At 49.1% G+C, this 14151-nt stretch overlaps 3 protein-coding genes across 3 annotated transcripts; 2 read left to right on the top strand and 1 right to left on the bottom strand.

The window, feature by feature from the left end:
• Nucleotides 1-3507: 3507 nt before the first annotated feature.
• On the bottom strand, nucleotides 3508-7419 carry LOC6496139 (aminopeptidase N). The gene is made up of 6 exons (XM_001960288.4): nucleotides 7281-7419; nucleotides 6088-6536; nucleotides 5882-6037; nucleotides 4421-5819; nucleotides 3855-4357; nucleotides 3508-3800 (listed from the first exon to the last, which is right to left on the bottom strand). Exons 1-6 carry the CDS (start codon nucleotides 7323-7325, stop codon nucleotides 3584-3586), a joined length of 2769 nt encoding a protein of 922 aa, XP_001960324.2. The 5' UTR covers nucleotides 7326-7419; the 3' UTR covers nucleotides 3508-3583.
• On the top strand, nucleotides 6564-8417 carry LOC6494431. Its single transcript, XM_001960287.4, has one exon. It carries the CDS (start codon nucleotides 6652-6654, stop codon nucleotides 7465-7467), a length of 816 nt encoding a protein of 271 aa, XP_001960323.1. The 5' UTR covers nucleotides 6564-6651; the 3' UTR covers nucleotides 7468-8417.
• A 2343-nt stretch (nucleotides 8418-10760) lies between these two features.
• LOC6494432 lies at nucleotides 10761-11313 on the top strand. Its single transcript, XM_001960286.4, has 2 exons — nucleotides 10761-10909; nucleotides 10974-11313. Exons 1-2 carry the CDS (start codon nucleotides 10890-10892, stop codon nucleotides 11236-11238), a joined length of 285 nt encoding a protein of 94 aa, XP_001960322.1. The 5' UTR covers nucleotides 10761-10889; the 3' UTR covers nucleotides 11239-11313.
• The last annotated feature ends 2838 nt before the right edge of the window (nucleotides 11314-14151 follow it).

Raw genomic sequence — 14151 nt, 5'->3', positions numbered from 1 at the left:
GTGACAACCATCACTCTGAGTTGCAATATTTTCGAAGTAGCACGAAGAACTTATCTCTGATTCAGAGTTACATAAGTAAGATGCTTGGGAGTAGGATATCCTGTCCAGGTGGTCAGGTTGGCTCTTCAAGGCTCTTCAAGTCTGCCGCTCTATTGGTTTACCCCACCGATGCGTGCTAAAAGTGTTTTTCTTTCCTTCCCTTTCTCGGACTCTGCTCCAGTGTAAACAGAAACTCGCAACAAGAAGAACAAAGGCAACAGAAATCAACTATAAGGGGCACTTAAAAGAAACAACTAGAAGAGGCGGAGAAAGTGGCCGCAGGAGGCGGAGAAAGTGGAGGAGTGCCGAGGAGGCGGCTCCTGCCAAGGTCGAGCCACCCCGCTCGGGTGTCGGGGCCACTCGAGTCCTCGTTGAGGTGGTCAAGTGGATGTATTATTGAGGCAGGGGCTACTATACACGACTCGGCCAAATGGAGAATCGAATTTGCATTAGCATCAAGTGGCTGAAACTCTCTCTGTTTATCGAGGTGGCGAGCAGTTCCATTCCGATGATTGCTTATCGATTTAATCGAAATAAGCAGCAATAGTAATTATCCGCTGGAGCGGATAAAAGTTGCAGCCAACAAAATATTTAATTAACTTGCCAGGATGAGCCTTCGTTGCAGCCTAGTGGCAAGTGTAGTGTTGAATGTGCCGGCAGATGGTGCCACGCCACACAAATTTAAGCTCCACAAGGCTGCTGCAAGTTCTGCTGCAAGTTTCTGCAATAAAATATTTGCAATTTAATTAAACGAAATTAAACAATTGAGGCAGCCAGGCCAGCCCAGGCCAGGCCAGGCAGTCGAGCAGCCAGCATTTGTGCAAACATGTGTGGCAATTGCGCTGCTTGCCTCGTAATCTAAATTTGTAAGTTGCCATCTCCATCTCCATCTGCATCTGCAGACCCTGCCCCCTGACCTAGTCCCGGACCCGGATCCAGGCCGGACAAGTGCAAGTTTTTAGGTTTCTGTTGCCGCACTTTTGTGTGGCAAGTTTCTCGAATGTCTCGCAGCCTGGAGGCGCCAGCAAGGAATAGTTTTCACGTTCTATTTCCTTCTCGCAGGACTCAAACAAAAGGAGCAGGGACATGGCCGGGGAGCAGGGACAGGGAGCAGGAAGCAATAAATGTAATGCAGAGTGCACAAAAGTTTCTACCATGATTATGATGAGGGGGGCCGTCCTGCCTTTGGTCAGCAAATCGATTCGATTCGGATTGTGAAAATATATATATGGAGGTATATGTATATACGGACGTATATGCACGTCCGAGTGGCACAATCAAAACATGCAAGCCAGGCCAGAAAATTTTTACATAAATATTTGCACACGCAACCGGCGAACCGACCGAGCAAAGTCAATAAAAGGCATTGCTGGCCAAAAGTTTTTAATGAATTTATTTTCCCTCAACGGCATTAAAAACACCGAACAATGAAGGGCTCTGCTCTGCCTTAATTTACGGCATCAGCAGAACGTAATACACAAGTTAGACAACAAAGCCATCGACGTCCAATCGAAAGGCAAACAGCCGGAACAGGAAAAAGGAGGAAGAAGGAAGGAGGCAGGAGATCCTGGAACAAAGACCATGATTTCTCCACCAAAGTAATGCCCACTAATTGAAATATACTTCCCTGGGTCTACGGCTAGGTAGGGGCTTTAAAATACCATTTAAAATGATGCATGCCAAAAGTTATACGGAAAGAATACGGAATTGTAATCACGTTTCAACTCAGCTTGGAATCAGCAATTGACCTGATTGCCCGGCCCAGGACATAATCGAGAATCGTTTCTGGGAATTGATAATCAAAACACTCCAATTGAATTGCAATTGCAGTTGCAGCTCTGCACACAAATAATTTGTCTCACTTAAAGGGGTTCAGGGAGGCTAAGCTTGTCGTATTCAATTAGGGCTAATTAGACCATTTGGCCAGTCAGCCAGTGGAGCAGTGGAGGAGTGCCCTCCGGCCTCCCATCCTCCCACTCCCGCCCACATAAACAGTAACAGTCTGCGAGGCACGCATCGAGAAATTCAATTTTAATATGGTTATTACATAATTTGATCCCTTTCCAGTCCTGTCCTGCCCTGCCCGGCAAGACACTGAATGCGTATTAATTAACATTCAAAATATGATTGTCTGCCAGGCTGATCCTTCGACTGAAATCGAGGACGACTGGAAGCAGTCCTTGGCCAGCTGGAACGCAGAAGAGACTCAACTGCGCTGATTTCTTTGACATTCAAGCTGCATATTTTAAAGTGGCAGGACTCGCGGATTCAATTAATTTTTGTGATTAATAAATAAGCAAAAAGTGCCACTAAAAATGCCAATGTCCAGCGTAAATATTTAACATGATATAATCCGGAATGCGAGGACTCGTGCACAAAAACATTTCCATACACAAGTGCATATGCAGGTCCGGGAATCGCTCCAAATTATTATGCCCGGCTCCTCTACGCGCCCATCAAGCCTGGCATCACATTTAATTAATTTAATAACCGCTTTTAACAAGCATTAATATCGTTAATTTTTCTGACAGGGCCACTTTTCATTTGCATTTGCATTCATGTATGCATTTCGCAGCGAAACGCCATTGCTTTGTGGTATCAATAATGGGTCATCAATTGATTGATTCAGACCCACATTTCCCCACGAGCCAGTGCTGTAGCTTCCAATTTAATCCTGAAAGTCCTTAAAGTTCCCTGTTTGCTTTTATCCCCGAAGACTCCATTCCGGAGGGAGACACTACAAAGAGTCGTAGTTCTATTCTCATCAAATACCCATAGTTTAAGTCCTAAACTTTTCTATTATTTCTGTATATTGTTCTGTCCATTACATTCTATATCCAGGAGACTAAGGACAACCCCTTCAATAAGCTTTCTACTGCTCCCAGATGACGTCTAAAATTCCACGAAAATCCTCCTAATTGGCTGCCGAAGCAAGACAAGTCCTGACAAAATAACTTGCATGCCGTCATAATCGTTGCTCCTGACGGATAGTTGCGCCTGATTGACGTCCTAAGTCCTGCCTTCGCCCGGCAATCCATTAACCCCTTGGCACATCAATTAGAGTCGATTAATTTGCCTAATTGGCAGTGGAGTCCTTGAGCCCTGCACCAGAGATGACAGTGGCTGGGAGCGACAAACAAAGGAGATAACTAAATGCTGCGCCACCATTTCCATGTTCTTTCCACATGTCATCGTCATTGGCAGGGGGCCGTGGTGCGGAGTTTGCCAAAGGACCTCTCGCAGGACGAAGACATATTTTGACGGACCCGTGTAAGTGTCAAATACCATAACAGAGCAAGAAGGCCGAGAAGCGAAACAAAAGAGCCTCAGATGAAGGCTTTGTCGGTCGGAGGGTGTCGGTGTTTGGGTCCCTTGTCAGGAAATCCACCAGTCAAAGGCCTGACAGGACCCGTTTCTGACAGCAGCAGCCAGGCCCCCATTTCCATTGGGAGACTTCATCGCCATTCCTTCAATTGTTACTAGAAACACTCTTTTTAATAAAAATCATTTAAAATTATAAACTAGCTTATAGAGTGTAGACCTCTTAGATACGTTTTCTTAGGGCCTGACTGAAGTCCCCGGAGCACTCCTTTTGCCACTGCTGGTTTGTCTTGGCCAGGCTGAGGGCCTTCTCCAGAGGCACCTCAAACTCCTTGAAGTTTTTCAAGCTCGCACTTAGCTCCTCCAACGCCTCGGGCCTCTGAAGGTTCTCCGCCAAACTGACCAGGAGACCGGTGAGATCCTTCGTCTGGAATTTTCGGCTACCGAGAAGAGTATCTGATAAATTGTTTAACTAGAATTGGAAGTAACCTTACCCAAGCAACTTGGCATGGCTGATGATATGTTCCGCCGTCTGGGAAGTCAATGTCCTCCGTCCCAGGGCCTGCTTCACGGCCAACATGTAGCATTTGCTGATGGGTTTCTCGTTCGATTGCAGGGTAAGATTGAGGAACTGCTCCAAGAGCTCAAAGTTGGGGCAGCATCCCAGGGCAGATGCCCAGATCCTCTGGTCAGCTGCATTGGTTGAGCTTTGGAAGAGCTGGAACACTTCGGAGAACTCCTCCTGGCCACCGTTTTCCAGCACGGAGCAGTAGGCCACATCCCGGAAATTGGAGGACACTTCCAGCTGAGTTCCGTTGCGATGGGACATTGTCAGCCACCTGGCCTGGAAGAGGCAGTCCTTCACTCCAAAGCGACAGGCCTGGGAGTACACCAAACGCTGGAAGGGAACATCCTTTGGAGATGGGGGTTGCGTTGAAGCCAACGCCAGCTTTGGGAAGCGTCCGTAAACCATAAGGATGAGCTTCTTCATGTAGGTCTATTGAGTGGGAGGGATGAAAGGGATTATTATTTAGGATGAGCGTGAAACTAAGCTACTCACCTTAAAATCCACCTCCTCCTGACCAGTCAACAAGGCTCCCCGCCGATTTAGGACTTGAACGGCTCTGTTCCAGGGATGGTAGCCGGTTTCGTTCTTTAGGTACTCGAATAGGTCGAACACCTGATCATATCCACGTATTCTAGCTTCTGCCAGGGCGCTGACGTCGTCCAGCAGTTGGGCTCTGTTAAACTCGTAGATTCCCCCAAAGCTTGGATCATTTTTAAGGCTGTTGGCTATCAAAAGCCAGTTGCGATCGTCGTAGTTGACCCGGAATATAGAGCTAACCTGGGGATTTAGAATCAGCCACTCATCGGGGCCTGGAGGGTCGGACAACTGTAAGACTGATTCAGAACTGGGACACTCCAGCCACGATTCGGGAATGGTCTGGCTAAAGTTCGAAGCCTCCTGCCTAACGAAACTCAGGGGCACCCACCAACACGATGAGATATTCTCCTTTCCGGGGCCAAGAAGGAATCTGGACTGGATGAGGCTTATCGTGCCGGACTCGTAGTTCCGAGTAAGCGTTACCAGTGGATAGCCACCTTGCAAGGTCCAGGACTCCATTGCTTTGTTCAGGTCAAAGTCCTCTGGAATAACCTTCTTGCTCACAGCCAGCTCCTGAAAAGCTTCAAAGAATTCCTTCTGATCCGCGTTCTGCAAATTATACTTTTTCAAAAACGACCGAATGCCACTGAAGAAGACGTCAGATCCAAGTGTCCTGTGGAGCATCCGAACGATGAGCGATCCTTTTTCGTAGACATAGGTCGAGAACTGGCCAAGTATTGTGTTGGGATCTGTAACTTCTTTGGATATGGCTGGCACGGAGGAGCCCGAGTCCATTTTGAAGAACTTGGCCAAGTCCTTTTGTATAAACCCTTCTGCCCGCCTCAACTGGGGCTGCAAGGCATCCAGAACCAAGTAGCCGAAGTACGTGGAGGGACCTTCTTTCAGCCAGAGATCATCCCACCACCTCATGGTGACCATGTTGCCAAACCACTGATGGACGTACTCGTGCGCCAATGTCGCTTCATTCTCATTCTGAGTCACAACCGAAGCAGCAACTGGGATGTGGATTGGTTCGGAGAAGGTCACCAGGCCCCAGTTCTCCATAGCAGAGAAGCGGTGGTGGGGCAGTATGAGTTGGTCGATTTTCCTCAAGGGGTAGCTCAGGTTGAAGAGCTCCTCCAGGTACTCCAGCGTTCTGGGCGCCATTTGGATGAAGAACTGCTTCTGATCCACGAGCCTGGGCTGCATCCAGTTCCTAAATGTCACCCTGTTTGATGTTTTGCTCTCCACAGTGGATGCATTTGTTAGATCGTGGACGGAGTAGGCCACCAAGAAGGTGGAGGTTCTCAGTAGGGGCTCGTACTCCCACCAAACATAGTCCTCCAGGCTGTCGCTGGAAAGGATGAAGGAAGGATTTTATTAACCAGGTTTCAGGCAGTGCTGCAGTCCACTTACTGAGGCAGTTTCTTTTGAACTGGCGTGTTGCTGAAGCCAGTGTAGTTCTTGTGGAAGCCCAGGGTTATGGCAAAGGTAGCCTTCCAGGAGGGCTCATCAAAGCAGGGAAACGCCTGGCGGGCGAAGGTCGGCGAGAACTGGGTGGCCGCTATGTGGCTGAAAGGGTAACTATAGTTTTGGGCTTGGAATGACTGGGTGGTACTTACTGCAGTTCCTTGGTGTCGGTATCAGTGTAGTTGCTTCGGTAGTAGCCCGCGTTCGAGTCGTTCAGCTCCGCCCCGAAGTGCATCTCCAACTGGTAGACCTCCCCAGCCCGCAGCTCCCTACACAGTTTCAGGGTATAGAAGTCGTATAGGTCGACCTTCTCGGTTGAGACCACGCAGTTAGTTTCCTCCCTGGAGGTCACCGATGTGCGGTTCTCAATCAGGTTCAGGTTCCTGGCGTGCAGTGTGATGTTCGATGTGGCCTCGCGGGCCAGTAGGCGAATGTTGACGGATCCCTCGAACCGTGGCTGCCCGCCATCCAGGTGGGTCAGGACGCGCAGGTCATAGTGCTGGGGCTCCAGGGCGGAGGGCAAGCGGTAGTGATCGTACGACGCCCAAGCCAGTCCAGGCACTAGGAGGATGAGCCCCAGGATTCGAAGGGTAGGCATGTCCTGTAATGTTTCGAAAATTTTTGTGAAAGCTGTTATTGCTAGGGATTTTTCACATTCAGTTGGCCTTTATTAGATTTCTTTCTCTGTTTTTTGTATTTTCGGATTGTTTTTAAAAATGTTTTTACGGCTTTTGCGCAGTCCCAACAAAATTTTGAGTGTTGTCCGGGGAGTGGGAGGAGTGCCCCCGTCCGCCCTCAACCAGACGCCCCAACGGCGGCATGCGTGCCACATGGCGAGCCGCAGGCTGAGGTGGAAGGTGAACTTCCTGAAAGCCCTGAGCAGCCTGAGGCAGCGGTACTGCCTGTGGCGCCTCCGCCGGCTACTGGGCGTGGCCTTCGACGAGGGCGGCTTTCAGGTGGGCACCCGACAGGCGGCGGCCACCATGATCGAGGCCGTGCGCCGGGCGGACTGGCCCTGCATCCGGAGCTGCTGCACGGAGCGCGGGTCGACGGACATCTACGGGCTGTCGCGGGACCCGAACCCCTACGGCACCCTGGTCCGCTTCCAGAGCGAGCACCTGCGACACGCCCTGCCCATGCGGGTGGTGCGCCGGGGGATCGACGGACGGAGCTATGTTCTGGTGGACATGCTCTTCGTGGGCCTTCGCAACCTCCTCGACTTCCCCAGCGTCGAGGAGCAGGAGGAGATGCGCCAGCAGATACAGTCCGTGCTCTCCGAGTCGGACGCCCACGAGCTGGTCGAACCCGTCGGCTGTCGGCTGGTCGTTGCCGAGCTAGTACTCACGTTCTGCAAGGAGCTGGACTGCAAAGGCGTCCGCGAGTATCCCATGGAGCCGGACTCGATTAACAACCAGGACAATCCGGACGCCGGCTGGCTGGTGGACGCCTACAAAATGCACCGCTTCAAGCTCGTCAGCTTCAGCCCGGCCACCTTCAATATTCGGGTTATCGAATTCCTAAAACCGGTTTAGCTCGAATATAAAGCCTTAAAATGTGTCGCAGATTGGGGAGCTTGATGTACTTGGATCACTCGGAGCGGCTGCAGTCACGTGCCAAGTCGACAGTTCAACGATCCGCTGCTGTCCCGCCAGAATGAGCTTCACCCGCGACCAAGTCTCTCCGCGATTGTCGGACGAACTGATCGGCGGGCTGGCTCTCCAGACCTATATATGGGTCTCCAGACCCCAGTCTTCGTGGAGGTATGTCGGGCTATCGCGTTAATTTGTTTTGGCCTTTGGTGTTATGGAATGTGTGCTCGAAAAATTTTAAATGTTCCGCAGTTTTCGAATAAATTGTTTTTTACATTTTGGAGAAGAAGGGCTCTACTCCCTTTGAGCCGAATGATGGCGGGCTGGATTCGCGGGCACATTATAGCTCCAGATGCTGGCTCGTGAAAAGAACACTATTTTTTTTCCAAGGATGTGGATGAGGGTCCAAGGATGCGGCAAGGGTGGCGGAGCAGGACGAATGAGAATCACGGCGTGTCGCTTTCGAATGGAACATAAAAAATTGAGGGCTTAATTAAAAAGCAAAAATGTGCTGCGATTTTCCGCTTTTTTAACGCCACCAGCAGCAAGTTCGGCAGCCGGTTCCCAGGACCCATGCCCGTATTTATATCCTGCGTAGTACGTTGTGAAAAAGCACACACATTTCCCAGGACCAGAAGGACGGAGCAGTAGTGGTACAAGTGCAAAAACTACTTGCTGGCGACTTTTTATGTGCCCCATGTTCCTTGGAAGCGGAGGAAGGAGCAGGAGCAGGAGCAGGATATCCCGGCCTCATGTGTCTTTTTATTCCATCTCAGCTTTCCTCCCCGTGGAGGAGCACCACTCCTCGGCCTTTCTTTGCTTACAAATTAAGCTTTTTTCGGCCAGCCGAGACCATGACTTTTGTTGTTAATTAAAGTTGCGACTAAAAACAAGAGGCTCTCAGTGCTCATTAAAATTGAAACGCTATACTACTGACGAAAGGACACTCCGCCAGGGACAGGAGTCGTAATCCAGAGGTGAACATCAATCTGCAAAAAGTTAATGAATTAAAACCAAAACATGGAGTGGAAGTCCCTCCGACAAATGCCAGAACTCCAGACCATTTTAAATTCGGGTCTGTGGAGCTGAGAGGCGAGTTTCTTAAAAACCACTTTCTGTGCGAAACCAAGCCATTTGTATACGCTGTCCATTTGGCAAAAGGATTTGCTCCAGGACTTTATAGTTGCGGCAGTGCTCTCCTCCAGAATCGGGCCAATTGCTGAGCTTTAAAGTGCTCCTCGGCAGGCCACATAAATAAATGTTTGCACATTTACTTTACAAGGCATCCTTCGGTCGGGTGTGCTGCTGCTTTCTTCTGCTCCGGCTCTTGGATTGCGGGTGTTGGCTACGCTTTGTTGCTCCCAGCACGTTCATAACTCAACTCCGGATACGGGCACGAGTACGGGTGCCCTGCTTACCGTACGGTATACGGTTTATTTACTTGCAATTCGAAGCCGCCTCCACTGCAATCTCAATACTCGCACAAATCCGGGATTCTCCAAGGAGAGATTGCCATAACTTTTGTGTAGTGTAATGGCACTGCAATTGGATAAATTTTGGGCCAGAGCGATGAACTGCACCCATCCGCATCCGTTGGTGGGGGATGTTCCAGGCCAAGACAAAGCCCGGCCCGGCCCATCCCGGCCCGACCAAGTCGATTTGGCCAAATCTCTTTCGGCCAAAGTCGGGGCTGGAAATATACGGAGGATGCAGTCAACTAACTGGATCAAATCGCTCCAATCACGTTCCCAATGGGCATATTAGTTGTCGAAGCTAACCGGGAGGGTGAACTAACTGCAATCTAATTCCGAGCTGCCAGGGGAGTTATCGGATCAGTATGGCTTATAAAAAGTAAGAGGGTATGGAGGGGAGTTCTGATTTCTCCAGTGGTCTTTATTATTTCAAGCTTGGAGCTTGGTTCTTTGGGATTAGGATTTGTAAAGGATCTCTTCTAGGATTCAAAGGAATGAACTTATAACATCCCCTTCAATGGGTATTCTCTGCTCGTCGGTTCTCCCCACTATCGACTGATTCATAAGCTGATCCGACAATGGCCCAAGTGCGACATGGCCGGGCTCCATTTTCCGGGCAGTTAGCAGAATGTCACGTAGCAAATGCGACAGCGTGGTCAACATAATGAATGGGCCTGGTGGCTCCAGCCCACCACCTGCCGCCCGCCGCCTTCCAGGCACAAAGAGTGCAGCATGTTGCAGGTGTAGACGACGAACCTTTGCCAGGACTCCTCAGTGCAGGCCACTTTGACTTTGTCCCGCAAGCTAAAAATATATTTTAGGAGACTTTATACTTCAAAGTAAGTTTAGTAATACTTTGAACGGAAATAGAACCATTTCTTATAGCATATATCGGGATTCTTTTCAGCCAACTCCGAAAAGAGTCAGCACTGGCGGGTCCCCGCACTCTCACTCGCACAGAGTGGTATCCATTCATGTCTGGTGTCCACTGATTGCTCTGGCGGACGGTTGCAATAACCTTTGCCCATGTCGACCATGTCACGACATCTCCGGTTCCCTGTCCTTGGTTTTCGGGGGCCAAAAGGAACCAAAAGGATACCCTCAGTTGGCTACCAAAAATGTGTCGATGCACGTGACATTTTCGGATGCAATTTGCAATTTGATTTTGCCCTCTCCAAGGGGAGCCGACGACGAGGGCGAGGAGGAGGAGGAGGACTAGGACGGGGACTAGGACGAGAAGTTTTCAGTTTGTTGCCTAAGTTCAAGGATCAAATTGATTCCCAGCAGGGCCGGCAGCAGGTGTGAGTCTGAGTCTGGCTGCGTCTTTGCATTGTTACACTTGACCAATTCGGATTGCAATTACACACCTGACTGTTTCCCGGCACACCAGCTCCCGGACATGACTTTATATCCGTGGGTGGCCAGGACACCGGCCCAGGAAGGGCGGGGCAGATGAAATAGACGAACAGTGATTTGTGTTGGCTCCCTCTTGTTTTTCAGTCTGATATCCATCCTTCTACATCCACTTTTTGAGAACTAGAAGGCCAGGTTGGTTAATTGAAATGAAATAAGTTATCCTGCCTCTTTAGATGACTCCTTCAAGGATAAATCAGTCAACAATGAGGCCCTAAAAGGGATATGGGAGCCCCTGACAGTCCCCATACTCCTTCCTCATGTGATTGACCTTTGGCGAGTGGAAAATGGTGTCGAGTGTCAGTGCTGCCACGTCACTCCATGCCACTCCACTCCACACCACTCCATGCCCCATTTCGGGTAACCTAATTGAGACTTTGCACAAGGAGGCAGGGCAGAGTGTGTCGAGTGGGCTACACTTGTGCTTCAATCACACTCCCCTGCTTTGTGTAGACTTGTCACTCAGTCCCAGGCCTCAAGATGAAGAAGTCCTCGGATTTGTAAGCCCATCCCCTAGGGGTCAGTTAACCCCGACCGCATTAATCCTCCTCCTCCTGCCAACAGCCTCTCCCTCCTGAACAATCGCGACCTGATCAAGACTCCCTCGGGCAGTTCAATCATCAACTTCCTGGTGAAGCCTATGAGCGTCGAGATGACCACGGCGGACAAGCTCATCACGGGCGCCCGTCGGCAGCGGATGATGGAGCTGTTCGAGGAGGATCGGGCCTGGGAGGCGGCCGAGCTCTCCCGCTTCGGGCTGAGCTGCATCAAGGCCCCTGACTGCTATCCCTGCTGCACGCCCTACGAGTGCGGCAAGGTCAAGATGTAATTGAACTGTGGCATAGTCCTTGTATGTAAATCCTTAATGTTAAAATGCATATTACCTGATGGAGTTCGTAAAGTATTCCTTTGAAACTGAGTCTTAAATGCTAGGATTTATTTATTCTTTTGTAGGCTTGTGTTTAGTCCTTTGGCTCACCTTTTTTGCTCCTCGGCTGGTGGTCGTGTGGACTGTCGGCGGTGTAATAAATTGATTCAGTGGGCCTTGTCTGCGGCCATTAATCTATTTCCCGGGCAGCCCGCCACGCCCCCAGCTGGATTTGTTGTTCATTGTTTAATGAATGGCAGGCAAATTTCGGCGCCTTTGTTTTAGAGATAAAACCCTTTTTGGGGGCGGAGAGTGGCTTTATTTTGGCGGGAGGAGCAGGGAGGGCTGGAGATTTGTCCTGTTTTTTGTGGCGGAACAAAACACAAAACACAACTGATTATGGCAGAAGAGGCCTAGCTCAATACCGGCGCCACTTGCTCGGATTAATTGAAAGCCAAAGTGGCCTGGTTTCTGGCCGGGTTTCTGGCCAGGCTTCCCTTTTTTTAACGCTTCTCCCTCTTCTCCATCATCATTTGTCATTGTCAGCTAACGGAGTGTGATGGCCCGCTCCATTTTGCACTAGATGAGATAAGAACAGGGCTCAGTATCCTGCAGTATCCTGCTCCCAACCACACCTCCCCTGCTTCCTGCTCCGTGCTCAGTGCACTCGGCTGCACTTCCCGCCTGACTTCTGAGCGCGATTTCTTTTCCGTGCTCAGTCAGCGATGCACTAATCAAATTATAGGTCCTGCCCATTGGAAAGTCGTTCGATGCAGGACCTCCACCGACATTGTCATCATCAGCCCGGGCAATCATAACTTTCCCAAAGGATGGGAGAGGACGAGCCCTCCCCCCAGTGCAGTGCCGGCTTCAGTGTCCCCATTCATATTTTTTTGTGTCCTGCAAGGTGCTGTGGGGCCATAATGGATGTCAAAGGGGGTTGCACTTCCATTTGCCCAGTTGGCCATTTAGCCTGTTTTCTTTTTGCGAGTTCTGGAAATATTTCAATTCGTGGGGCTCTCTTCAAACTTATTTCTTCTCCAGGTCCTCCACCTATTCGAGGTACAATTATTTAATGTTTTTTGCTCAGGTGGTGGCCCGAAACCGGGCACATGGGCCGCATTAAACAATGCCCGTTTCTTTAATTAACCATTTCCAGTTTCTGTTTTTCCCCCAATTTTTTCCGCAGCCCCGTCCTTGTTTGGTTTAAGCCTTCCCCGCCAGCCGAGCCGAGCCGGGCTTGTTGCACTTAATTGCTGTTTACTTTGGCTCGTCATTGTTTTTTCTGCCCACTTGCAATAATACAGATGGAGCTCCACTTACGGTAATTCAACTAGGACAGCCGGCCATCGAGCCGACAGCCTGGACATGCTACACCCTTTGAGACCTCTCCTGTAATCCAAATCCAAATCCATCCCGTTTCCTAATGACTCGAAATCCCATCCAATCATCCAAACTGCCAGCCAGAAGGAGCTGCTGCTTGCGGCTGCCCGTAATTTATTTCTTAAAAAGTGAAATCCATTAACACAAATTCTTTGGCCCACTATTTCCACACAGCTCCTCTCCTTCTGATCTCTTTATTATCCCCAAGTCCTTCTCTGACCATTCACGTGGATCCAGTATTCCAGTGTTCCGGTTTCCCAGCTTTTCCGGCTCTTCCGGCTTTGGCTGCTTCTGCTGCTGCCGCAGCTTGGCCGGAGAAAAATTGCAATCACCTTTGTGATTGTGCCCTGCCTTTCAGCTTATCGCTCTGGCATTCAACAGTTCTCGCTTTGTGCACTAAAAGTATTAAATTTCTTCAAATATTCCTCACTCTGTGCTGGCTATGTGTGTGTGTATGAATGGCAAGGGGAATCCCCTTTTTCGGCTCTGTTCCCAGTCGTTCTCAGTTCCCCACTGTGGTTGAGAGTGTGCTCCAAAAGTACCCACGTGGCTTTAGTTTCAGCTTCAAAATAATAAAATATATTAAAAATATAAACAAGAAAGGAAAGCTAACTTCGGACGGAGCCGAAGTTGATATACCCTTGCAGTTCAGTCGCAGTCCGCTAGGTGGCGCCACGCATCTTAAATTATTAGATATGTAGCGGATCGTATATAGTCGGCCGATCCTTATGAAATTTGGCATATTGAATTATTTTTCCCAAAATATAATCTGTACCAAATCCCATCTTTCTAACTTAAAAAACACCAAAGTTATGCCAATTTCGATCGTTCTATGACAGCTATAGGATATAGTCGGCCGATCCTTATGAAATTTTGTACACAAGATATTTTGGTCAAAAATAACATGTGTGGAAAGTCCCAACCCTCTAACTTAAAAAACACCAAAGTTATGGCATTTCCGATCAATCAGTTATATGGCAGCTATAGGATATAGTCGACCGATCCCGGCCGTTCCGACTTATATACTGCCTGCAAAGGAAAGAAGGGTGTGTGCAAAGTTTCAACTCGATAGCTTTAAAACTGAGAGACTAGTTTGCGTAGAAACAGACAGACGGACAGACGGACAGACGGACAGACGGACATGCTCATATCGACTCAGGAGGTGATCCTGATCAAGAATATATATACTTTATAGGGTCGGAGATGTCTCCTTCACTGCGTTGCACACTTTTGACCAAAATTATAATACCCTCCGCAAGGGTATAAAAAATAAAATATGTATACCTAATCGGAGATTTAAGGGGTTACATCGGTTTCACGGTCCAAAAAACCACTCAAAAGAGTTTTGATTTAAAGCAAGCTAGCCTCCAGCTAGCCAGTTTTTGATTTTAACTCTGAAATATAACTCGGTTCGACTTAAAACTTTAAGAAAACATTCCAGAAACGCTGTAGTGTTAGAATAAAAAGAATTTAAAAATTCACTATTTTTCA

The sequence above is a fragment of the Drosophila ananassae genome, chromosome 3L (genome assembly GCF_017639315.1).
Source record: "Drosophila ananassae strain 14024-0371.13 chromosome 3L, ASM1763931v2, whole genome shotgun sequence".
In the NCBI taxonomy this organism is placed as follows: domain Eukaryota; kingdom Metazoa; phylum Arthropoda; class Insecta; order Diptera; family Drosophilidae; genus Drosophila; species Drosophila ananassae.
Note: the sequence above shows the minus strand (reverse complement) of the source record. Positions and strands in the feature narration are given on the sequence as shown.

What these genes read in the sequence shown, in the direction of transcription:
- LOC6494432 (XM_001960286.4), top strand. Translation starts at nt 10,890, where the DNA reads ATGAAGAAGTCCTCGGATTT. An exon ending in ATGAAGAAGTCCTCGGATTT is followed by an intron (nt 10,910 to 10,973) that starts GTAAGCCCATCC and finishes TCCTGCCAACAG; the next exon opens with CCTCTCCCTCCTGAACAATC.
- LOC6494431 (XM_001960287.4), top strand. Translation starts at nt 6,652, where the DNA reads ATGTTTTTACGGCTTTTGCGCAGTCCCAACAAAATTTTGAGTGTTGTC.
- LOC6496139 (XM_001960288.4), bottom strand. Translation starts at nt 7,325, where the DNA reads ATGGGATACTCGCGGACGCCTTTGCAGTCCAGCTCCTTGCAGAAC. An exon ending in GTTCAAAAGAAACTGCCTCA is followed by an intron (nt 5,820 to 5,881) that starts GTAAGTGGACTG and finishes CATCCTTTCCAG; the next exon opens with CGACAGCCTGGAGGACTATG. An exon ending in AGGAGGAGGTGGATTTTAAG is followed by an intron (nt 4,358 to 4,420) that starts GTGAGTAGCTTA and finishes CCCACTCAATAG; the next exon opens with ACCTACATGAAGAAGCTCAT.